The 25,935-nt window shown below is 33.9% G+C and overlaps 1 protein-coding gene across 1 annotated transcript; it reads right to left on the reverse strand.

Annotated features, from left to right (window-relative positions):
- Positions 1 to 1,773: 1,773 nt before the first annotated feature.
- LOC124374035 (leucine--tRNA ligase-like) lies at positions 1,774 to 11,762 on the reverse strand. The gene is made up of 2 exons (XM_046832337.1): positions 11,553 to 11,762; positions 1,774 to 2,012 (listed from the first exon to the last, which is right to left on the reverse strand). Exons 1-2 carry the CDS (start codon positions 11,586 to 11,588, stop codon positions 1,857 to 1,859), a joined length of 192 nt encoding a protein of 63 aa, XP_046688293.1. The 5' UTR covers positions 11,589 to 11,762; the 3' UTR covers positions 1,774 to 1,856.
- Positions 11,763 to 25,935: the final 14,173 nt, after the last annotated feature.

The raw sequence follows: 25,935 nt of genomic DNA on the forward strand, positions 1-25,935 counted from the left end.
TCACTAAGTCGTTCTTCACAAAGTGTACAATTTTCAATAGAAGGAAAAAATACTACTAAGAGTAAACTATACTTGTTTAAAAGTGTTGTTAAATTTTAATATGAAATAATGTCAATATAGCAAAATTTATGATAAATTATTGATTCAACAAAATAATCCTTAATTTGAATTAAAATTACAGTTTTTGTACAAAAACTAACACATACAATAAAAATGCTTTTATTAAAAGTGTTTCTATTGTTTTATTAATTTCCTTTTTTTCATTAGGGTCTGAAGGCATGTGCTGAACCTTAGTCTCGTCGTGATCCTCTAATGAACTGGGAAAGTTATCTCCCCCAGGGCGTGGACCAGTGGCGTGTAATGCCACTTAAGGCCAATGGGGGGGGGGGGTCCAAATCCAACCAATTGGTTGAGGTTTGGAATGTAACGTTTGTTAACGTGTCCTGCATGAAGTGACCCTGCTGTCAACAGCATCCAGGACTCTAGGCTTAATGCCCCATATTGTACCTGTACAATCTGCAATATGGCAGTTGCTCTCCATGTGCCTACGGACTGGTCTGTCCAAGAATCGGACTACTACACATACTTTTGTGTGTGTCTGGGGCATCCAATCTCACGGTGTGAAGCGACCTGTGTCCTAAGGGGACTCAGGTGGCAGGGAGTAGTGCGTCACGCATTTGGCCTTTAAGGAGTTGCCCCCCCCCCTACCCCAAGCATAAATAGCATTCAGGAGGAAATGGTCTTTAATTCAATGTACACGTGGTGATAGGCTATTTGTGCTGGCTTTATGTTTTCCCATAGTCAGACCTGCACTAATGTATGGAGCATGTTGTATCTCATAACCCAAAAACGGAGGCCAAGATTAGGTTAGCTGGTCTTGGCTGGCCATCCAAAGGATGGCTCTGCCTTGCTATCACTGGGACTTTTTCCGTTAGTGCACCGTGTGTAGCTGTAGACTGTTGCCTTAATCTGCTCGCCCCCCTTGGACATTGTTCATTGGGAACTATGGCCAGGAGGAGTGCCTACTGTCTTCAGGCTCAAGCGGGACTCTAGTCGGGCTGCAGCACTTGGTAATTATCTGTAGAAATTAGCATCCTGATTCAGGAGGGATATCTCTGCACATGATCTCTGATTAGGATGCCACAAAGATTTCCCTTTGACAGCAAACCCTTCCTAAAAATTCTACATTAGATACTAAAATAGAAACCAACAAATCAAATGGATACAACTCTATCTTGTATACAAATTTTGTCTTAATTTCCGAGTTAAGACATTTTTCACAAGTCCGCAGTTTGGATGAAAAACCGATACCCTTTTTTATTGTAAGTGACATAAAAACTGGAAGTTATTTGTAAATTAATTTACTTCATGCCTAAACGCTCTTAATAAACAAGCTTAAATTTAATATAACTCCTGTTATTATACCTCTAATGTTAAGTTTTTAGTTTAACTTTCAAACTAGGGTATCTAAATTTTATGATCACGAGAGCAGACAATTACAAGGTATTTTAGCAATAACTGTTAGGTATCTGCAGAAAAGATAGTAAACCAAGTAAACTCTGTAGACTTTCTCTTCAAACTATTTACTTTATTATTTATTTATTGGGTGTTTTATTGAATGTATTCATAGAATTTTAACTTGTAAATGGTTTTAGAGAACAACTACGTTACCAAATAACCTGTACTAAATCTATAAATCTTCATAAGTAAAAACTATTTATTTTATATTAGGAGGAGCTTAATAAAACTGGTCAAAATATTTACCTACCTTCTTTTGGTAGGCAAGTCCCAGTTCATACATTTTTAAGAATATCATCTGAGTGAACTTGTAATAATCCTTGTGACAGGTTGCAACTTCACGACTCCAATCGAACGTGCAACCCAGATGCTTGAGTTGTTCCCGCAATCGTGTTTATGTTGTTGTTGGTCCAAACCTCAGACGAGAGTCCCCTCTCGATGGCAGCATTTTCTGCTGGTAAACCAAATGCATCCCATCCCATTGGATGTAATACCTTAGGAAGATTCTAGGTATTAATTGTTACAACCTAGCATAATAATTCCAAATAAATTAAACCTTTTGAGAGCGTATGATTGGAATATATACAAAATAACTTTCTCATTATGAACTGTGAGCACATATAAGCACACTCTACTTGCTGAGTGAGCTTTTGATTAGATATTCCCGTCATGTAACATGTAACTGATATAATGTGATTTTGGGTGAACTCTGGCCTTGTTTCGCTGTTCACACGCTTTTGTGATTTACTTACTTTATCCAGCCAATATTAGTACATTCATTAGTACTTTTAATTACATGTATATAGCAATAACAATTCAGCTCTCAAAAGGTTAATTGTACTTAAATGTTACTATTTTTTACTATCTTATTATCTTTAACAATCAAGACATGGCCAACAAAAGGGTTCAAGAGTCCGGACTCCCCTGAATTTTTATTTTTAATATTTTCAATTACTTTTTAGCAAACGAATATTATTATTTAAATAATTCAGTACTATTAACTATTACTGCTGGAAGATTGTTCTCAACATTGGAATGAGAGGTTTGACTGCACTTGCCTTAGTTTCTGTCCACTATGGGAAAATATCAGCCGTCTTGGACCCTCTAAACTTTTTCCTGGCTTCGTCCTTGTTTAACAATTATTAGATATTAAACCTATCCAAGGGAGTCAACAGTAATTGTAAATATTCATTTGCTTTTTGAATGTTGAGAATAGTGGACATGAACAACAATCAATATTTATTTCCAGGTAATCACAGTATTGGAACTAAGATTATCTGCTTGTTATTTACCTCCAGTTCTAAAAACAAATGATTACCTTTTAACCATGTGGATCAATTCTTGTTGAAACACACTGAAGCGAAGTTCACTTTATTACTATTGTTTTAATATGGTTTCATTCAATCCCATATCTTTTTAATTTAAAACCTCAATCACTTTTTGTAAATTTAGTAATGGCAAACAATTAATGTAATTGCACTGTAAAAAACTCATGCTGTGTATTTTGAAAATATGCAAAACCAGCTACAGGTGTGCAGGAAATATTCCTTAGAGTCAATGAAATTATAAAAAAACAGGATATTAACCAAGTGCAGATTTAGGGAAGGGAAATCGCAGGAGTCGCTACCTCTAAAATTCCTTTTTTATTGTACAAATTGCCTCAATTAGTTAAGAAACCATAACACAGAAGCCTAAAAAATGGTACAACGAAAAATTATTAGTTTGTTCTATAACAATAAAAAGCAACAAATTTTTTGGTTTTACATGATGTAAAACAAAACTTTTCATACAGAATACACCTAATTATGAGTGCAGAGGCAGCACCTAATAAACTAGGATGAGTATTGTGTGCTTTTGGCACCTAGCTTTCACCATATTGCTTTTCTTCTCCCAACATGAGATAGTCCTGATAGAACTGATGATGTCTTTAACTGGCAAAAGCACTTTTAATAATAAATTGAATTGTGGAAGAAATAAAAATGTCTTTTATACTAAAACCTGGTGACTTTTCATCAAGTATACAACACAGAAAATCAGATAGTCACTCAATGCACAAGGCAATTTTAACTCAGAAATAGCCTGAAGATGACTTGTGTACATGTGTATTAAAATTTACTGTTAAGTATTACATGTTAATAATCAGTCATTATTTTAATGACATGTTAATAATGCTTAGTGAACAAATAAAAATTTTGATTTAAAGCCTATTTAAAAATAGGATTTTCATAGTTTCTATTTAATTTATCTGTTAATTAAGTTTACAGCGGTTCAAGCATTGTTTACATACATATTGGTCCATAAATAGTGGATCCAATAAAATAGTGTAAACATAATAAATTATTCTACATTAATTTCAAAATTATATAATCGTATGTATATTTAGGATAAGTGTCTGATAATGATAACATTGCTGTCAAAAGGCCACACAAAACAATAAATTGCATGAAGGTCGACTGTGATGGATGCCTTATAGGAACAGTGGTCAAACTCCTTTATTGTCACTGAGTCTGCCCAGCAATAAAAGTATTAAGTAACTTAAATTTTATTTTACCTGAAAAAGTCGTCCATCTTTTATGTAGCCTAACATTAAGCCCATAATTGTAAAAACATGTAATGTGACAAAAAACCATATTCCATTCTAAGCGATGATCATTATCTAGTGTTGATCTACGTTTCTGGCTCACACAGCTCAAACACTATTAATCTTGAGATGATTCGGCCTCAATATGGAACACACAACATCCTCAGAGTAAATATGGCTCTTCATGGTTAGGCCAAATAATAAATATATATATATATATATATATATATATATATATATACTATATATATATATATATATATACAGGGTGAGTCAGAAATATGGTAAAATATTTTAAGACGTGATTGTAGAGCTAAAAATAAGAAAAAAATGTTATATAAAGGTAGGTCCGGAAACGCTCCATTACTGAGTAATGGTGGCGAAAATATTTTGCTTTGTTTTCAGTTCACCTGGTGAAATTAAGTGATTCTGAAAGGTTTTGTTCTTAATTTTTTAACTCAAATAAGATGGATGTATAAAGAAAATCACCTTAAAAATCAAATAAAACCACTCTAGAGGTTGTAGTGTGACCAGTTTTTGAGAGAAAAAGTATGAAATCTGCCAAAAATCTAATAACAAAAATACCGTCTTAAATGTCTGATGTCGAATAACATTGTTAAATAAACCAATAAACAAATTGTTTTTCCTAATACAGATTGTAGAGAATTTAATTCTGAAAAACAACCATAATAAAAAAGTTAACTAAATGTGTAAAAAAGTTATGATATTGACTCCTCACGTATCACACTGCACAGCAATTTTTTGCTGTTTTATAATAAGGAATGAGTATCTGATTGGTAACAGCTGGTGAAAAATAAACATTTTTAATTCAAAATTTTATTTTTAAATACAATAAACATCTGCAATCGCTTTTAGTCTCACCGGAAGATTAAAAAGGATGCTCTAAATGACCTCCATTGTTCAAAATGTACGCGTTCAGGCGTCTTCTCATCAAGTTTCGGACCCATTCAAAAACTCTACGTGTCTGCTTAATGGTTTCTATTCCATTAGAAATGTTTAATCGGAGTTCTTCAATGGTATCTATTGGGGGAAGAGTAAACTAATGTTTTTAAATGTCCCCAAAGGTAAAAAATGTCCAAAGGATTTTAAGTCCGGTGATCTTGCTGGCATGAAACTGGTCCACCTCGGCCCTACCGATTGATTTGTGAAACTCTCATTTAGGTGGTCCACAAACAGCCAGTGAGTAGTTGCCCAGGTGCCCCGTCATGCATCATAAACCACATGTTTTGGCGCAAATTGCAGAGGTTAACATCATCAAGCAGGTTAGGTAGCTCGTCTCTTAAAAAGGTTCAAGTACACCACGCCATTAAGGCCTGGGAGGAAGCACGAATACGACAAAATGATCTGCTAAGATTCCATCCCAAACAATTTACTGAAAACTGATGTTGTGGGCGATTAGGTTTGATAGCATGAGGATTTCTGTTTGCCCAAATGTGGTTATTATGGAAGTTAATGATAACTGTTCTTGTAAAAGTGAGCTTCATTGGTAAACAAAATTGTATTCAAAAAGTTTGGATCAGCACATTTTAACAGAAGCCATCGACAAAAACAACATGGGGAGCGTAGTATTGTGTCAAAAGAGTTGCTGGAACATGGAGTTGCTTGGACATGCTGGAAGTGGTATGGGTGTATAACTGGTACTAGTGTAGTATTCTCCGGAATACTAGATTGGGCTGACATTGAACTGTAGTGACAATTCTCTAGTACTCTTTTCAGGATAATCAGAAATTTTATTAAGAACCAACTCTTCTAATTCAACAGTCCTACATGATCGGGCGATGTCTGCATTACTATGCTCCGAAGACTTCAAAGAACCTGTTTCAGATAGGGCGTTGATGAATAGTGGGCAAAAATTCTTGCGCGCTTTGACACCTGCGGTTAGGAAAGTTCTTTTGCTAGACAGATGTCTTGCTGATAGTACTATTGCAGCGTTCCAAACCATATATTAAAATGCATGTCTTCTATAAATCAGAGTTTGAATACACATGAATATTACCTTCCATTTTTAATAAATGAAACACACAACACAAAATCACTAATAAAATGGATGGAAATAACTAGTTAAAATACTTTAACACAAGCACATAGTATCTTTACAGTTTGTTGTTTTGTTCAACAATGAGGTGACATATCTGTACCTCAGAACCATATGAGCCTAAGTCCAAAATTTTCTTATTTTTTAGGTTATTGCACGTATGTTCTTTAAAATTTCATTTTACATCCAGCCATTTACCATCGTAACTCGCTAAAAATTCTATTTTTATGATTTATCAAAGGTTATATGAGTTCTAAGTCCTGAGGTATATCAGAACCAGACAAACTTAACTCCACCTATGATGTTATGGTTCTGAACATTGAGCATTTCAGCAAAAACCTAAGTCCACAAAATGGACTTGCCATTGTCTGGCCCTAGCCACTATCACTCATTTAGTCTCAAAGTCCTGTTTTCTGAACAGCTGATGGACTGTCAATAATACTGTTTGATATTGCTTGCTGCCTGCTATTAGAGAGATTATTGAGGTTAGGGACTGAGCTGTACTAATCAAAAGTTTTATTCTACTTTTAAACCAAAAACGTTTTGGGTATTAATATGGAAAGTAGGGGAAAGTTTATACTTTCCAAATTGAAAAACCTTAATACGTTCACTGAAGATAATCTGAAAACCTGAAACTAATGATTGTCCTAGCAATCAATCAGTAGAAGTTCCACGAAGAAATTCCACTCCTTCACCGACTTTAACCGAATTAAAAGTTAAGTATTTTTTAAATATGTTTACAAGCTAACAATATGTAAAACTTAAAGTAAAATTCGAATTTTATACTCAGACCTCAAGGAACAACTTTTTATTATTATTATTATTATTAGCCTAGGTTTAGAACATTGTTGTGGCCAATAGGAGAAGTAGGCCTAAGTGTATGTTTGATTTTCAATTTTATTTCTAGGTATTGAATCCAGATTGCACATCCATCCTCGTTTTACCTGACAATGACTCAACCCAATGGAATTTTAACATGCATGAAAGTGAAAATATCCAAGTTGAAAGAGAAACTAGTAAAGACGTACATCTTCTTAATTTCATTTCAACTCCAGTAGAACCAGGTGAGATTAGTAGGTACATAATACTCTAGGCTCAGTTTAAATAAATTTCAGTAAATTTATGGTTGTTATAAAAATCTTTTTTGTGTAAATTACTGTTATGTTTAACCATTTAACCATATTGTAGCAGGTATTTACTCGGGGGCTTTAGCCTACCCTAGCAATAAATTTAGGTTCCATTTCAATCGTGTTAAGCTGGGCCTAGACCTAGTAACATTTGTCATTAGACTGTAAATGCTGTAGTCGGTAGGGACAGAGAGCATTAATTTCATACGATAATAGTTATATTCTTAGGGGTTCTTTGTCTTTCCGACTTGTTATTCTACCTAATTTAACATTCTACATGTTTAACAGAAATTATACTTCAATATGAAAAAACTTCGTGAGTGACGAGACGAGTAAATTACACATAATTACCAAAAACATGATAAAAATTCAATAGAAATCCACTTTAACGATATAATATTTTTTATATCCACATTCTTTGTGTAGGCTATCTATATAATGAACTAATCAATGTTTTGGCGGAACATCAATTTAAAAAATTAAAATAAATTGGACAAAACCGAGTGAATTTCTCTATTTCTTGAAGGCTGGGAACACTTGTAGGAAAGAAGCTCTATGTTATTAAAAGCAAAACACTTAAATAAAATTAAATATTCAAAATATCTTAACAATTTATTTTTCAGAGTCAAATGAATGGGAGCTAGAGACGATAACACCAAGTGACAAACATGGAACAAGAATCTGGAGCATCGACAACACTGGAAGATTTAGATGATGCGCTATCTTCTGTGAGCGACCTATTTGAGAATGACATCGATGATCCAACATACACTCCACCTTCAGGTTCAGAGAGTGATTCAACTTTAAGTAACGATTTAGAACAAGTACAAAGTCAATCTGTAAGTACAAATACTACAGCAAATAATAATAATATAATACCTCTGGTAACCATTACACCGATTCAGATGACACGGACGAGCGAGTTACCGATAGTTACTCAACCTAAAAATAAAGGAAGAAAAAGAATAAGGAATGAAAAAAAAGTGGAAAAAAACATTAGAAAAGCAGGGACGAATTTCTGGAAAAGAGCATGTCAACTCTAAAGGAGATATTGTAAAAGAAAGAACGAACTTTAAGACCTCCTTGTAAAAACTACTTGTCGCTTGAAATGCTCTCAGCGCATAAAGTCATGCACAAAGAGTACACACATTTCATTCTGACTATTATAATAGTGAAAGAAACTTAAGTTCTAAACGCCCAGTATATAGTTTCTTGTATTACAACCAAGCCAATAGCCAGGTCACGACAAAGAGATGGTTCTAGAAATAGTAGAAAAAACAGCCATTACTTATTTTCTCAAATGGGATAACAATTTTGAAAAAGTTTGCAAAACAATTTTTCTTGAACACACTAGTAATATCAGAAACATTTGTTAAGTTTGCTCTCTTAAAAACCCAAAAGTACTGGTATGGTTGGAACCAGACCATCGTGGCAATACATGTACCAGGAAACAAAATACCAGAGACAGCAAAGGATATCATAAGAAACCACATATCCAAAATATCCAGCATATGAAAGTCACTATAGTAGGAAAGGACAAACAAAAAATACTTGGGTAATGATTTAAACATTTCCATAATGTATACCATGTATGAAAATGAATGTAAAGAAAAAAATATCAAACCCGAAAAGAAATGGTTATTTTCAGAAATTCTTCAATAGAGTAATACAATTTGTCATTTCATTTGCCAGACAATGACACATGTGATTTTTGTGACAGAATTGATTGCCAATTAAAGAATGCAAACGGTAGAGCAAAAAGAAAACCTTCAAGCAGAAAAGCAGAAGCATCTAGATGAAGCAGCACGTAGATACCATTTGACAAAAAAGAAGATAAGCTTTTGGGACAAGGAAATGAAAAATTTTAAAGTTGTTATGGCAGAACCTACAGAAGTGTCTTCCTACTCCAGCTCTCACAAACTGTCAAAGCTTCTACTTGAGAAAGCTCTGGACTCTAAACTACACCATTGACGACAGTAGTGGAAAGAAAACGTGGTGCATGATTTGGAATGAGACCACTGCAGGTAGAGGTGGAAGTGAGATGGCTTCTTGTTTGTTTACATGGGCAAATGAAGAGCTCAATAAAAGCAGCATTGACACTCTGACTGTTTGGACCGATAACTGCAGCGGTCAAAATAGAAATATTAATATGATTTTTATGTACATTTGGCGATTTTGAAAACTCTACCCAACATTAATGAAATAAACCACAAATTTTTATTAGCTGGGCATACACATATGGAGGTAGATGGTAAACATGGATTAATTAGAAAAGAGCAAAAAAGCATCTTTAAACTAACACAATATTTACTACTAATGATATGGGCGAACTTCATCGCATCTTGTAGCAATAAAAACCCATTCATTGTAAAGAAAAATGTCTCTTGAAACACTTTCTTGATTTTCTTTCGCTTAACTAATAAAGATGGACCATTAATAAACAGGAAAAAAAATACTATTGGAGAACCTTTCCTTCATTTCCAACACAGTTTGGTTACAGGTTCGAAGAGAAGAAATTGGTTATACTGTACTATAAAACAAGCTTTGATGATGTTGATTTTAAAAGTGTGGATTTGAGAAGAAATAAGAGAAAAGAAACAATCATGCCTGAATCAGTTCCGAAAACTAAGATCTGAGAAGAGGAAAATAAGATAAATGAAAAAGTCAGAGATTTAATGACAATCCTCCAAGTGGGTCCCTGAAGAATACAAGGCTTACTTTGAGAACCTTCCACATGGGGCTAGTGAAAATGACTTTCCAGATATCAGTTCAACATTATTAGATTAATTCTTACCTTATATTTATAGTTTTTATAAGCAGTTGTAATAGTTGTTTTATTGACGAAACAATGTATATTAGTTGCTAATGGAAATACAATGCTTAAGTCCAAAATAGCATTAAAACAAATGTTTTTTGATTTTAGAAAAAACAACTTTCCAGATGCCATTACAACATTGTTAGATAATATATTTTATTGCATTGTAATAGTGTTTTTATTGACTAAACCATGTATATTGGTTGCTAATGGATACACTTAATTTGGTTGCTTAAGTCCAAGTAGCAATATAACATATGTTTATGATTAGAGCCAAAATATCGTAAGTCCATTTTTAATGTCACACAAAAAAATAATTACATAAAAATACTAAAGCAGTTTAATGCTTCTATAAACATACGTAAGTTAACTTGTGAAGTAGAAACTAAACACAGTTCATAATTTTATAATAAAGAATAAACACAACAGTTCGTAGTTTTTTATTGCTCTCCTGTAAAATCTACTAAATGTGACTTAGGACCATATAGTTCTGAGGTACAGATATGTCATCTAATAATAAATGCCCAGCTGATTATTTATTATTTAAAAATGTTTAAACAGTTTTTGTTTAAATAATTAATTATTACCAGCTGGTTACTCAATCAGATACTCATTCCTTATTATAAAACAGCAAAGAATTGCTGTGTAGTGTAATACGTGAGGAGTCAATTTCATAACTTTTTTACACATTTAGTTAACTTTGTTTATTACGGTTGTTTTCAGAATATAATTCTCTACAATCTGTATTAGGAAAAACAATTTGTTTATTGGTTATTTAACAATGTTATTCGACTTCAAACATTTAAGACGGTATTTTTGTTATTAGATATTTCGCAAATTTCTATACTTTTTCTAAAAAACTGATCACACTACAACCTCTAGAGTGGTTTTTATTTGATTTTTAAGGTGATTTCCCTTATATTTCCATCTTATTTAAGTTAAAAAGTAAGAACAAAATCTTTCAGAATCACTTAATTTCATCAGGTGAACTGAAAACAAAGCAAAATCTTTCGCCAGCCCATTACTCAGTAATAGTGCGTTTCCGGACCTACCTTTATATAACATTTTTTTCTTATTTTTAGCTCTAAAATTACGTCTTAAAATATTTTACCATATTTCTGACTCACCCTGTATATATTTGATTTGTATTGATCAAACTTATGTTGGCAATTATTTGACATAATGTGAACCATGGGAAACATATGATAATCATGATATTTTCTACTCAAGCCTACGAATGAAGTATAACCCTACAAGTATAAATCTATCAATTTTTTTATTTTGATAGTCAAAAAATCAATATACACTTTCTACTATCTTATTAATTGTTTCTGTAGTTTTTTCCTTATCATCCTTCATTGTATAAGAGTAAAACAGGATAATGTATTGACTTGGTGTGAACATAGGGAGGAAGACTTTAGAAGATATGGGTTTGATTTTGGCGAGCCAACTTACATTTTTACCATTCATTCTGTAGAACCTGGCCAGCATGTCACTAATGCTGTAAAACTCTTATGTGACCCATGTGTAAATTTCCTGATGGATAAGGGAACATTGACAACACATAACACTTTGAGCTTTCTTTATCTGGATTGAATTCAGGATACTGCAACTTGTCTTTCCAATATTCTTCTATTTTAAGTTTTGTAGCTTGAGTTAAATCTTCTTCCTTAAACAAAAAGTAAGTTTTATTTTACACATTCATAAAATACAATATTGTGCCAATTTATTGTGTAATTATTGCATTTCCATTATATATGTAACATGATAATCTAATCTAATTCTCAAATAAATATATTAAAATATGGCACAGACATTCTTAGTACATAACTCTGAGGCTATGGTGAGAAGGGTTGATTCAATGTGAATGTTGAATTTAGCTCTATTTCACGAAAACAACTAAGAACTCATATTGCCAAGAGTTTATTTTGATATTGAAATCATGGCAACTATTGCAAGGGTACTCTACTGCTTGATCCCTTCAGACAGAGACGTGTACGCTAGATTCTAGGAGTTAAGTCTGTAATGTGTCAGATCTCAGACGGTGCACCAAGTGGAAAGTGCAAGTGAGTGTTAACTCAATATTCACATTCTTAGTCAACATTAGACTAAACACTTTATGTTACCATTTTTACATGGTTGGAGTCCTGGAAAATCTTGGGACAACACTTGCTCCAAATGCGATTTACATGATTACCATTTCACCTCAAAATCCATATTTCACACAATTTTTTTTATAATTTGAATTTGTATTATAAACAAATGCATATCATGCTATTTTTATATTTTTATTTACTTATTCATATATATGCTGAAATCGTGAATATTGGTAAATTAGTACTTTACAGGACATTCTAGAGTAAAAATAGTTTATGAATTTTGAGAAAACATTTAAAGCACTAATGGGCTTTAAATAATGAATACCAAATGTTATTACATTGTATGCTTAATAGGGATGTTTTCCATTTGTCGTGCAACTGCTGCAGAACAGCTAAAGACATGTGATTCCATATTCTGGAAATATGATATGTTTGTTAACTGAGGTACTTTCAAGGGATCTTTTTTTCGTTTTGTCATACACAATGCTAGGACAGTAAGGTGATGCTGGCAAAGTAATCTGGCAGCTACAAATGTAATTGTGAGACTGGAATTATGATATGTAGAGCCTAGATAGGGATAATTTTACACATAACATTAGTAATGGTAGGAAAAGTTGATTCAATATGAATGTTGAGGAGTTTCACCTTTCCTCTTAGTGTCTGTAATCTCTTTAGATCAGCAGGCGTTCCCAAACTGGGGGGGCGCCGCCCCCTGGGGGGCGTGGGGCGTGGAGAAAGTCCAGGGGGGGCGTGACAGACACCCCAATGAAATAAAATAAAATAAAATTACAAAAATAAATTCCTCATTATTAAGTACTCTCCCCTCCTCGCCAATCCATGTACCGCCCAACCACCCGTTACCCCCGACCATTTGGCCCTTGGCGTGAGTGCGAGTGTCCCTCCACCCCTTACCACGTACCGCCTTACACTACCACCCAGCCGCATCTTTCAATCCAATGTCAATAAACCTTGCACTTTGTTCAAGTGCTTTGCGTTGTAAACATGTCCGTGCGCCAGTCCGTTGTGTCAACAGTGCTGTTTCCGTGAAATTATCGTCAAGCGTGTTTGGCTGTATGTGTGGATGTTCTGTTATTGCTGCGACGTTTGAATTGGGAGTAATTGTATTTTGTTGTTGTGTGAGTTCTGTGTTGAAGCTGAATTCAGGAGTGAAACGCAAAAGAAACGCAAGTATATTGACGATTATATTCAATATGGGTTTGTTTCCTTGCTTAAAGATAATGTTGATCACCCTCAGTGCGTTATTTTGCTTTGAGGGTATTAAGCAATGACGCGATGAGGCCCTAATCGTCTTTCTGAGACATTTGTCTAACAACCCAAATCATGCCTTTTTTAAAGGACAAACCTAAAAGAAGTTTTGTCGCCTGCAAAATCATAAGAATTTAAAGCGCATGAAGTTAGATTAGATCACTGGATCTGCTGTCTCAGATCATCTCTAAAAGTGCCTTGAAGCTTCATATGAATATTATCTCTTATTATTGCTAAGGAAAAGAAATAAGTCAACACTATTGGTGACAACGCTTGTTAAAAACCGTAGCATTTTAATAAGCAGCCTGATGTTGTCCTTGGAACTGATAGTTAGCAAATAAGCTATCACCAATACCACATTTCAGACAACAACCGTAATAAACGCCGCATTGATGATGTTCCCCCCTATGGCCAAAGACCATTAAAATAACCAGGTGGTTGGATGCAATTAAAAAAAATCACCGTGTATTTTTGCTATCACTCACAGCTTGACGAGAGTGCAGACATAGTCACAATGCTCTCTATTTGCTTGTCATTTGTTTCAGTTTCTTGTTGGAAAATGAAAGAATGTGAAGGATGAATGGATGTTTTCTACTTGAGCTAGTTGACCACTACAAAAGCTGTAGATGTGATGGAAGCAGTATCAGAACTTTTTTTTTTAAGGAAACACGAGCTTTCACAGTTGGCCAAAACTTATTTTGGTGTGTATGCACAGAGATGTGCTCTTCAATGCTGGGTTTCTCGTTCAGGCATTTGTGCAGTTGGTCAAAGAGACGAATGCTAATGTGGTTGTGGATTCATTGTTTGTATTCACCGCCAAGCCTTGGCAGCAAAAACTCTTCCTAACGAACTCAAATGCTGTTATTTAAAAAGCTTTGATTTTAATTAAAAGTAGTCAAGTACGTTAAGAAACAGTGCATTAAATACTCGACTGTTTAAAATTCTGTGTGAAGATTTAGGAAGTGATCACAACACAAAACGCTGCTTATTTCATACAGAAGTACGATGGCTATCAAAAGGCAATATGTTGGGAAGGACTATTTGAACTCCGTGATGAAGTGATAACGTTTTTGGCACAGCAGAAACAAAACGAGCTTAGTGCAGAGTTCAAAAAAACCCTGGAACCAAGTGATTTTGGCCTATTTATCAGACTTTTTTGACACGTTAAATAACCTAAACTTGAGACTGCAAGGTGCAGACTCAAATATAGTAACACATCGGGATGCCATCAAGATGTACGTTGAGAAACTACAACTTTGGATACGTAAAGTGGTCAATGAACCCCAGCAACTATTCAAGTTTCAGCAAAGTAGTGTCAGTCTCAGAAGAAGTATGTTTTGAGGACGTTTTTGAAGGGACCGCTTTTGAAAAACTAGATAATTGACCATTTGAAGAACCTCAAGGAGGAGTTCAGCAGGTTACTTTCCTAAACTTGTCAGAGGAGTTGTACAAACTATCAACTGACCGTTCAACATGGACATACAGTTGCTGCCAGAAGAGTTGCAAGATTGAGGGAATAGAAATAAAAAAATGACTCTGCTGCAAGATACGATTTTGACAAAAATGGACAAGCCCTCATTTTGGTTAAAGTACTTAAAAAGTTTACCCCAGTGTTTCAGGGAAAGCTGTTCGGAATGTACTTGCCTTTTTCAACAACATACATGTGCGAAAAAAAAGCCGTTTTCAACTCTTGTGGCGATCAAAAACCAAGTACCGCAACAAACTTGATGTCGAAAGTGACCTACGCTGTGCTTTGTCTGAAACTCAACCCAGGATCTGTCAGCTTATCCAGAACATGCAAGCGCACCCATCTCACTAAATTACATTTTATGTTTTTGTTTTTGTAAAGTAGGTAGGCCTATTGTTTCACCTTCCTTAAATTGAAAATGTATCTGTGTTTACAATGTTAAAATTTTGTATCAGTTATTATATTTGTTTTTTCATGTAATACTTGTTTAAATTTTCACCATACGTACAATTATTGATATGTGTAGGGGGGGGGCGTGGGGGGTCTCCAAATAACCAGAGGGGGCGTGGTACAAAAAAGTTTGGGGGAACCCTGCTGCTTTAGATGAACACCGGCTCCCAGGTTCAGGAATCAAGTCTGTGACAGCGTCAGATTCCAGTCAACTAACAGTTACACACGGGCTTCACACACAATTTCGTAAGTTTTGCCCCTGTATGAGCATTGCTGGTTCGAGTGAATTATATTTCTCACGCCAATGTTAAGTTTGCATTCTTCCCACGATCAAGAAGATATGTTAAAAGTGTAAATGTATGGTCATTGCAATTTACTCCGGTCTTAATATGTTTGGTTCCATAGTCTAGTTTTCCTTTTTTGCTGATCAAGAAAATATATAAACATAACTTTGAAAAGCCTACATCTATCAAAGAGTTACTAAGATAGGTTTCATAACAGTCTTTAAATGTATAGTAAAAGTTAAGACTATTTTGTCTTTTATATCTGCACTTCTAGCAGTTACCCGCTGCCTTTGCACAACAATTTACTAGGCGTCGCATGTGTATGACTTACTGCTGGTTCGAGAGTGAATTGTATTTCTAATATCACTGTTGAGTTCGTCATGTTGCCACAGTGTATATTTTATGCCTATTGTAATTTAACTTCATACTTAGTACTTTTCCTTCTATAGTTGATTTTGTCTTGTTTCCCCATACAATAAATATATATCAAAGATCAAAGAAGCCTATTTCTGTCAAAAGACAACTAAGATAGGTTTTATAAAAGTCTTTAAAATTACAGTAAAAGTTTAGATAACTTTGTCTTTTATATCTTATTATTTAATATTTGCTAAAAAATATACAGTTAAAAGTAACATTAATAATGACACTATTTACATGTTTGTTTCTTTATGAAATGAAAAGTATTTATATTATTTTGGAACATATAGACTTGTAACCATCTCAGCCTAGCGAACTTTCATATAATATAGTTCTAGCGAACTGCTTCATAGGGAGTCTTCGGAGTCATATTCTGACCATCTTACATTTTAGGACCCTGATTTGTTAGTGGTGGTGGTCATGGTACTTTAGTATTATCCAGAGGTCAATTATTTTTAGCAACAGTTTTTCTTACTTGAGACCTACATTATTGAAAAGAACAGACTTTAATTGATGAACGGTGAAAAATCAATGTCATTTTGATGATTGGTGCTTTAAAAATTTAAGCAATATAAGTAGATTTAGACTAGGTCATCACAAATATGTTACTGGTAGTACCAAAGTTAAAGATAATCTTTACGAGCACTCACGTGATCTGAGCTTGAATTTTAGTAGGTACTATTTCGAGGAATGTTTATCTGTTTTCGCTAAAAGTACAGGGTGGATCGGTAAACATCCCTCGGTTGTGTAAATGTTGACTTGTAACTTTTATTATTTATAATATGTACGTATATATAGTCTAATAACAAATAGTGGACAGGGACAGAGTGGCCTCCTTCGAGCCAACATTGCTTCCTTTCGGAAGGCAGAAAACAAAAAATTGAACTCGTAATGACATTTAATTTTCACAGTAAATAAAATAAAATCTACTCGTTCTTATATTGCAGTCAATTTAGATCCATGTTAAAAACACTTTAAAAAAAATAGTGGTCTCCGAATAATACCCTAGTACCGTGGCCACTTACTATACTGCAGCAGTCATAATAGTTTTGACAATAGAAAAGTATGAATTTTTTTCAGCTCCGATCGCCGTAATATTTTGCAAACTAACACAGGTTAACGTAATTTCACCGAAAAAATAGTCCCGATTGTTGCTGTAGCGACAGTAGTGCATTTTATTTGTTTTTTTTTGGTGTTAAGTTATTAGTTCGTTGTTGGGCAGTAGTCCAGGTACTACTTCTAGTATAAACTCGTCTTATCAACATCAGTGATAAACGCCGCGCTGCTTATCTTTTGCCTGTAATGAAACCTGGCGTTAGTTGAGTCTGAGTTTTGTGTGTGTAAGCAGTCATGGCGTGATCTGGGCTTGGACTTTGCAAGCTCGAGTTAATTTTTTTTTCTAAAAGAGCAAGCATTGCGTGATCTGAGTTTTTGAATAGGCAAGCTAAGGGTCTTTTTAGCGTGTGACAAGAACCATCGCACCGCCATGTTCCATAACTTCACTAATTATTCCTTGTCCATGTTGGTTTTGCTTGTTTACGTCTGGCCGGTCAATCGAAGCCGTCCTATAGGTCACGTGATCCACCCGGCCAATCGGAAACTTTCCTGTTTGTCACGTGACTACTGTCAAACTCATCAAAACGACCATGGTCGGCCATTGTTTTTAGTTTGATAGTCGAAAATCTTGTTATATATGTGTTTTGTATTGCCAAACATTGTACTGGCGAAAAAACTGGTTTTTACTTGTTAGCGATAATTCAGGACTATTTTTTTCGGTGTGAAATTACGTTATCCTGTGTTAGTATGCAAAAAAATTACGGCGATTGGAGCGGTTAGTAGCTAATCTTAAGATTTACCTTTTTTTCCTCAATTCAAACTTAAATTAGATATTTAAAAAACATATGTTACTTGAATTTTTTTGTGAAATGTAATAATCTGTTAAAATATATAAATATAAAAAAAACAACATTCTAGGGTTTTCAGCAATATTTATAAAACAATACAGTGAACATGTGCACAAAGACAACAATCGGCCTGCTACTCAGGGAAATTTATGGACTGCCCAATTCTAGGGTTAATATAGTAATGAAGCAGCCCTTCCAAAATATGTGATTGCTAGAAATCTTAAGGCTCAGATTGCAGAGAGAAAACATTTTTTTGTAAGAAACGTGATAATCTCACCCAAAAGATTTAAATCCATGAAAGTTGTATTGATGAATCTGTCTGGTAGCAATTAGGCCTAATGATGTTTGGAAGTGGGTTAAAGAGAAATTATTTTACATTTATCTCCATGAATGGATAATAAAGTTTTTTAATACTCTAATAGTCGCCATCTTGTATACTTATATCATTAACTGATACGTCTTTATAAAAATCGCTGATAGGCTATTTTATATTGTCATAAAATAATCTAAGTCTAAACCTACAAATCACAACTTCAATGCATATCACATATGTTGTCAAATTTGTCACATCTCTGGTGAATTTTATTTATTTTTTTTTTTTTATTTTATTTTAATATCACCGAAATCAATCTATGGACAATCTTTATACTGTAATACAAATATTGATATTAGTAAAAACACATAATTAACAAAACAGTTTACTTTCCCTAACGGCACAGCAGACAGCAATAGACCGAAGGGAAAGTATTTTACAAAGAAAGCTAAACAGAACAGATGGCAGAACAGACATGAGGTATTTTTGTAACGCTTTTTTGGTGCGGTGTATAGAGTATATTGTACGAACGATGCGGTGAATGGTTCCAAATCCCTACGAAAAGTAATCTTTTCAAAATAATTGAAATTAAAGTGTCTTATAATAGATCAAAGTTTAACAATTTTCTTTCGTAAGTTGCACAATCAATATTATTTAACTGATGTGCAAATTATCAAACAAATATGGTTAATGCAAGTACCTGTAAGGTAAGATAATTTTATTGCATTACAATATTACTTCTGTTTTATAAACTGTAAAAATATATACTGTAACTAAGGTGTTATTATCGCCTGTTATTATCGCCAGTAAAAATATTGCAAAGTATAACATAGTATCATAACTAATTATTTATCTCAAAAACGTTAAAAAAGGCATTTCCTGAGGACGAAAGTAAATCGTATATTATTGGCATTATACCTATGTTTTATTATAAAGTTGAGAAGTGACTAGTAATCATAAAAAGGTTAAATATAAGGTCATTTTTGAAACACCACTATTAGCTCCATTACCCAAACAAGTATGAGTTTAATATAGTCACTAAATTAAATAAACTTTAATTATACAGGGTGGATAATAAGTCAGGAACCCCCATATATTTTGTTCTAAAGTTAATTATCAGGAGATATTCTTTGGCTAGTGGTGCAATGTGGGAAAAGAAGTTACATCTATTGTTTTTGAAAAACAATTTTCCCCAAAAAATGCGGGATTTTGGGGGGAACTTAAAAATTTTAAATGTAATTTCCTTCGCAAGTAACCCTTATTTTTGAAGAGTATACAAAAAATTAAAGAAAGAGTTGTGAAAAACTAGAGATCATTACCGCTTTTCCATTCAAGATACTAGCCAGATTTGCCAGAATAATATTAATAACTCATCACGTTGCCAAGTTAAATAAAACGTACAAACTGAAGTCCTCCTACTATTTGGTAATGAGACAAGCTTAGAGGGAGATCCTCTCTCGCGTTTAGGAAAGTCTGAAGTGTTATTTGGTTGCAAGAATAAATAATCCTGTTTCTTAAATTATCAACATTTTCTACTGGTGTTTTGTAAATTATGGATTTAATTTAGCCCCATAGAAAAAAGTCCATGGGTGTAAGGTCCGGAGACCGCACATGCTATTGTATTAGACCACGCCTATTAATCTACTGACCGTGTAGTCGAAGAAACAGCACGGTGAAAAAAGTGTTGTTCTATCCCGCTGGAAGGTGAACGATGTCTTCATCAAATTCATGTTCATTTTCTCTAATAAACAGTAGTTAATGTGGGGGAAATGGATTTTTGTACAATTTGCAAATACAGATTTCCACTGATGCCCATTTATAATAAATGGTCCTAAAATATTTATTCCCAAAATTCTGGTTATTGGGTGCAGGATTTACCGTTATCAGGGGATTTTTCTGTGCCCTAGTAATCTGAAGTTGTGTTTGTTTATAGCCTCATTGATTAGTAAAACTGCATTTATCACTGAAACATAACGTTTCTAACAAACAATAGATGAGCAGAAATTAGTGCATTCCATTTCCTAACATAAATCGTAGACGACGGCCTGGATCGTCTTCATTTAACTCATGTACAAGCTAAAATTTATAAGGGTGAAATTTTATTTTTTATCCAATAAGTGTAGGCTACCACAGAAACTTGGAAAAAAATTACAAAGATTTGCTACTGATCTAGTCGACTGCTACCGATCTTCATTAAATTGTGCTACGATTTTCAAAACTGTTTGTCTTCGCATAAAATGAGGGCCGACCTGAGTGTGGAGCAATCCGAATTTGGTTGATACTTGAAAGCTTATTTACTACATTTCTTGAGTATTTCCTTGCCACAGGCCATATTCAGGATGTATAACATTTAAACCGCCTTTCTGCCGCATGACAATTTACATTTGAAGCCCCAAAATAAATATCATTACTACTTTATAGTTTTTGACTACGGGGTATTATTAATCATGGGCAATAATAATTTGAGAATATTATCTAAAAGTAAAGAGTAACAAAGCGATTCAAAATCAATGACTAACAAACAAACACACAAACATTTCTTAAAACACTTCACGAAACAGTAACTTACGCAATAATGATACCACTGGATAATAATGATATTTTGAGTTACCCACAAAACCCCGCTTTTTTTGGGGACACGAAAAAGTTTCAAAATCATTAAATGAAACTTCTTTTCCACATTGAACTACTATTACCCAAAGGATATCTCCTAAACATAAGCTTTAGAACAAAATAGAGGGGGGGATTCCTGACTTTTTCACCCTGTATGCTTCACCAAATTCCGTAACAAGTTACACAGGGATGGTTCTAGGGGTCGTGCCGCTCTGTTTAGAAAAAGGTTTAAACTAAATTAAAATAAAATTTAAAATACATACTACTGAGGATCGGGCTTACTATCACAATTACATCTCCACCCAAAAGTAAAAACATTCCATGTATCACTGATCAAATGATGATATCGAAAAGCTCCTGTCTTACAAGTACTACTTTCCTTCACCGTCTTTTGAGAATTGAAAAGTAGACTCAATTGGTTAATTGGCGAGGACACCGCTCCTTCCCGCCAACATCCTTTGTTGTTGGATTCTAAGTTTTGTTAATTTACAAACCGACAAAATAAAACATTTCACCAATCTTAGCTTCGTATTTATTTATTTTATTTCAACGGTAACAATACAAATCGTACATATATTACATTAGTAGATCCGAATGAAACCAACAATAGATAATAAGTATAACAAACAAAACAAAAAACAAACAAAAGCAATATCAAGGTATTTTAACATATGGGAATTAATTGTAAAGCAGAGGCTCATGCACCACGCATCACTTCCAGTTCTCTCAGGAAAACCAATAGCATCCGTTCTGAAAAGAAGAATTCCCAAAGAAATTGACGGAGGAAGAAGCCGCTTCGCCAGTCTTCAGGAGTCTGGATATGCCGTGGTTTTGAGTACAATTAGTTGGTTGGAAAACGCCTACTGAAAAACTGACTTCGAGCGAAGTCCCTCTCGGCATAGTGAAAGTCACATTCAGAAGACCGGAATACCTTACTGATGATTATAGCACTGATAGTCCCTCATAATGACCCAGAGCTTTAGAAACTTAATAAAACTACTTCGAACACGTTATTCCGATTGGCTTAAGTGTTGAAAAGTTAAAGGCGAATACAAAAAAGTCGGGTCCATATATCTTTTTTACCCTTAATACGGGAATAGCCCACATTTAACTCTTAACAATGTACTACTCTTTTAATAGTACATAGCACAGGATACTTGGGGATTCATCTAAATAGACGTCTCAGGCACACAACACAACATCTGAAAACAAGAGACTACAACTCAATGTATATTTTCGACATAGTTTCGGCTATCTGGGAGAAAAATTTTACATATTAACGAGAAATAAATTGCTTTTATAGAAACCTATTTTGGAACATTTAAATTCAGTTATCGAGAACTGCTTAAAAAATAATAACAGGAAGATTAAAATGGAGTACAACTTTGGACCAAGATTTAGTACGGTAGGGCAATATAAATTGTATTAAAACATAATTCCTACCATACATTCCCCATAATGCAAGCGCCATTGCTTTTTTAAGTAAAAAACTGATTACTTTATGGTAACTATGGACAACAGATTAATGGAGTTGTCAGCATGAAACCCTAGCCTACTTATGAAGCAATAAAAATTTTGTTCCTGAGTTCCAATGAAACTTTAGTAGGTATAATTTGTTCGCTGACCAAACTTGACTATCATTCGGTCAGTTACTTAAGCGTTCTTTTTTAAGTGCTTGGTTACTTTGATATTATAGGTTAATTTTCTGCGCATGCTTCAATCATTTTAGGTAGCGGTAAATACGGTACTTTGGTACTATCCAGAGGTTACTATTTTTAACAGTTTATCTTACTGGGGATCTAAAAACTACATTACTAGAAAGAACATACTTTATTTTACTTCCTGTGAAAATGACCATGGTCCGTTCTTGTTTTCTGCCTATATCGGCAAGAAAGAGGCCCAGTCTGTGTTGCTGTCTTCTAATTCTTTATTAGGGTCGACATTTACGTGGAAAAGCAGTTCCTAACTATATAACTGAAAAAGGTTATTTCACTTATAATTTACGTACGGTAAACATAAAACGGGATAAAAATCTCTCACTTGAAAATATGTTGCATATTTTATAGAAAGCGTTTAAGATATAATAGTTTTTATGCAGTTTTTAAAACACTGAGATAAACCTGTGTTTTATGCTTGTTTGATAATTTCTCAAATCAAGTGTGTGTGTGTGTGTGTGTGTCGTGTGTGTGTGTGTGTGTGTGTGTGTTTTGAATTATTAACTAAATAAATAAAATCAATTCTTGACCAATTCCCTCACAGTAAGATAATTGCTACCCAGTGAGAAATTTTAGTATTGACAAAGATTTTGATGTAGAAAGTTCGTGATTAAAAGTATCAATGTTTTTCCTAATAAAGATTGCATTAATACTAGTTTTAAAATACACAAAGTGATTCTTATATCCAAAATGTCGAAATCTTATTGAATCTCCAACACCTAAATATTGTATTGCTTCTGAATCTGTTTTTATACAAACATGAAAAGAAGGTTTAGGTATATTAAGATAGGCATATAACTTGTCTGGGTTCACTTGTATTTAATATGTTTGTACACTGTTGACTGACTGGCTTCTCCTCTGTTGTCTTCTGAACCAGTTTACATACAAATATGAAATGAAATAAGTTTTTTATGTATATTGTGATAGGCCTGTAACTTTTCTGGGTTCACTTATATCCAAAATGTTGTGTACTGTTGAAATGACTAGCCTCTTCTCTGTTGTATTTGCTTGTGAATCAATCAGGTCACTGCCGCTTCTATATACAATTATATCTGAATCAGTGTTTTCCAAATATATTGATGTAAATACAGTTTTAAAAGTGTGTCGAACTTGTCGAATACTGTTTTTACTTTCAGAGTACTGAATGGGTATACTTTTATATAAGTTTGGAAGTATTTCTCTAACACATAAAATAACAGGTGAAACAGTAAAGCTAGTGCCAACTTGAGTAATATTTGAAATACTGCGTTTTTAAGTTTTGATAATTTTAACCCCACAAAACTCTTGTCATAACATCATTTTAATATGTCCTAATGAAAGGCAATGTACAGTAAGTGGGCCCTTTGGGTTAAAACACCTTCTCGGACCCAACATTTCCACAACCACAACAATTAGGCATCTGACTTTCTCAGCTACAGCCTGATCAGGAAATCATTGACAAAACTACAAGGTTCCCAGGATTTTTTATGCTTAGTCAATGCTTGGGATGTGTTGAAAATGTAGAGAAGGAGAACAATGCATTTCGTGGCATTTCTCTCTTGAAAAAGAGAAACTGATCAAAGATACTGACTAAACCCAAAGACTATTTTTATATTAATAGAACATTTAGAACTCTAATTAATAAAGCAATATTAAAGACAAGCAGTTTAATAACTAAGTACTTATATTTTAGCAATCAACAATATGCAAGAATGAGTCCAAAATTTGTCTTATAGATTAATAACATCCCCTCTCTACGTTTATTTTATATTTGAATCTATTTATATCTACATTTCTATATTACACTTTACAGCACGTTAACATCACTCATACAATTTAGCCATCTGAATAATCCTTAATTTAAGCTTGACTAATCGTTGGGAGTGCCGATGGCCGAGCGGTTCTAAAGTCATTGGACTTTGGGTCTGAGTTAGAGATAGCGCTGGTTCAAATTCTTGTCTGTGACCGTTGCACTTTGTGGCAGAGTACCTTTTTTTTTTTTTTTTTTTTTTTTCTCTCTCTTTTTTTTAAGCCTCAGCTTTTAAAGCTATGCTGGCTTCGATGTACACTGGTTTATTATTATTACACTGATATTTATTAGCAAAGTACTCTGATTTATTACACTGGTATTTATTTGCAAAGTACTCTAATCGTGTCTATGCCTGATTGGACCTCCCCGGGATTTGAACCCGTGATCTCTCAGTTAAGAGAGCCGAGACTATATCCATTAGTCTACGGAGGAGGACGTTGTGGCAGTACCATCGACCTTGTACTGTATCGACTCTCCCCCTTATTCTGTTTGATAAGATCCTCGCACAGGCCAGTGGCCCATGAGGACTGACAGAATAAGCTTAAAAGGGGATCGGTCTCTCCTTTTTTTTTTTAAAAAAAAAAAGCTTTCTGCAGTTTTAATCATTTTATAAAACATTATGTTATGATATGAACAAAAATGATACATACATTTGTACATCAGAATAAAAACGAGTAAACTTGGTTGAAAAATAATAGAAACTACTTTTGACCATCTACTATTAGTTAAATAATCAGTTGATTATTTACCTTGACTAATGATTATTTTCATTGATGCAGGTCAAAATTAGTTAATAGTCACTTCCCAGAGAAAGAAAATCCAAAGACTAAGAGTATTGTATTGTATTGATCCAATACATCATTAATTGGGGGGTGCAAACAATTAATACATGTAATATTTACAATAATCCCAAATAAAGCAATGCTTGCAGTATAAGTAACAGTACAAACAATAAAACATCGATTTTATTAAATTGCTATAAGAAAACTTCCATTAATTATACATGGCATCCTCTCCAGGAAATGTTTTTTATTTATGTTAAAAATAATAAATAAAAAATGTGCATCTTTATTGTCGGTGAGATAGGCATTCTACAGTTTCACGTTATAGATGATAAGGCCCTTTTCATATCCCATGTTGTAGTGCTTTTGGTTATTTTTTCATAGGTTCTACACTTTTTGGACTTTGGTTAAAGAAAATTGGCAGACTAGCAAAAACAGTTTTCACGTGACCAGTAGTTACTTTTTGATCATATTACAAGACGACAGGTGTGAGTTGTCTTGTTATGGATGGAACTACTTCCACTACAGGAGAAAGAAATGTTCAGAGGTATATTCTGCATAGGGAGCGTATGGTTGGGATGGAGACAATTTAATTACTAATTAGACAAGAAAGATGAGAACCCTTTTTATACTCCAATATAAACAAAGTAACTTGATTTCTCTTGAAACGGTAATTTGGTGTGGATGGGCCTTTCCAATCACAATGAAAAGCGATCTTGAAGGTTGCGGTTGCCACGT

This window comes from Homalodisca vitripennis, unplaced genomic scaffold, assembly GCF_021130785.1.
Source record: "Homalodisca vitripennis isolate AUS2020 unplaced genomic scaffold, UT_GWSS_2.1 ScUCBcl_7050;HRSCAF=14557, whole genome shotgun sequence".
NCBI classification, from domain to species: Eukaryota; Metazoa; Arthropoda; class Insecta; order Hemiptera; family Cicadellidae; genus Homalodisca; species Homalodisca vitripennis.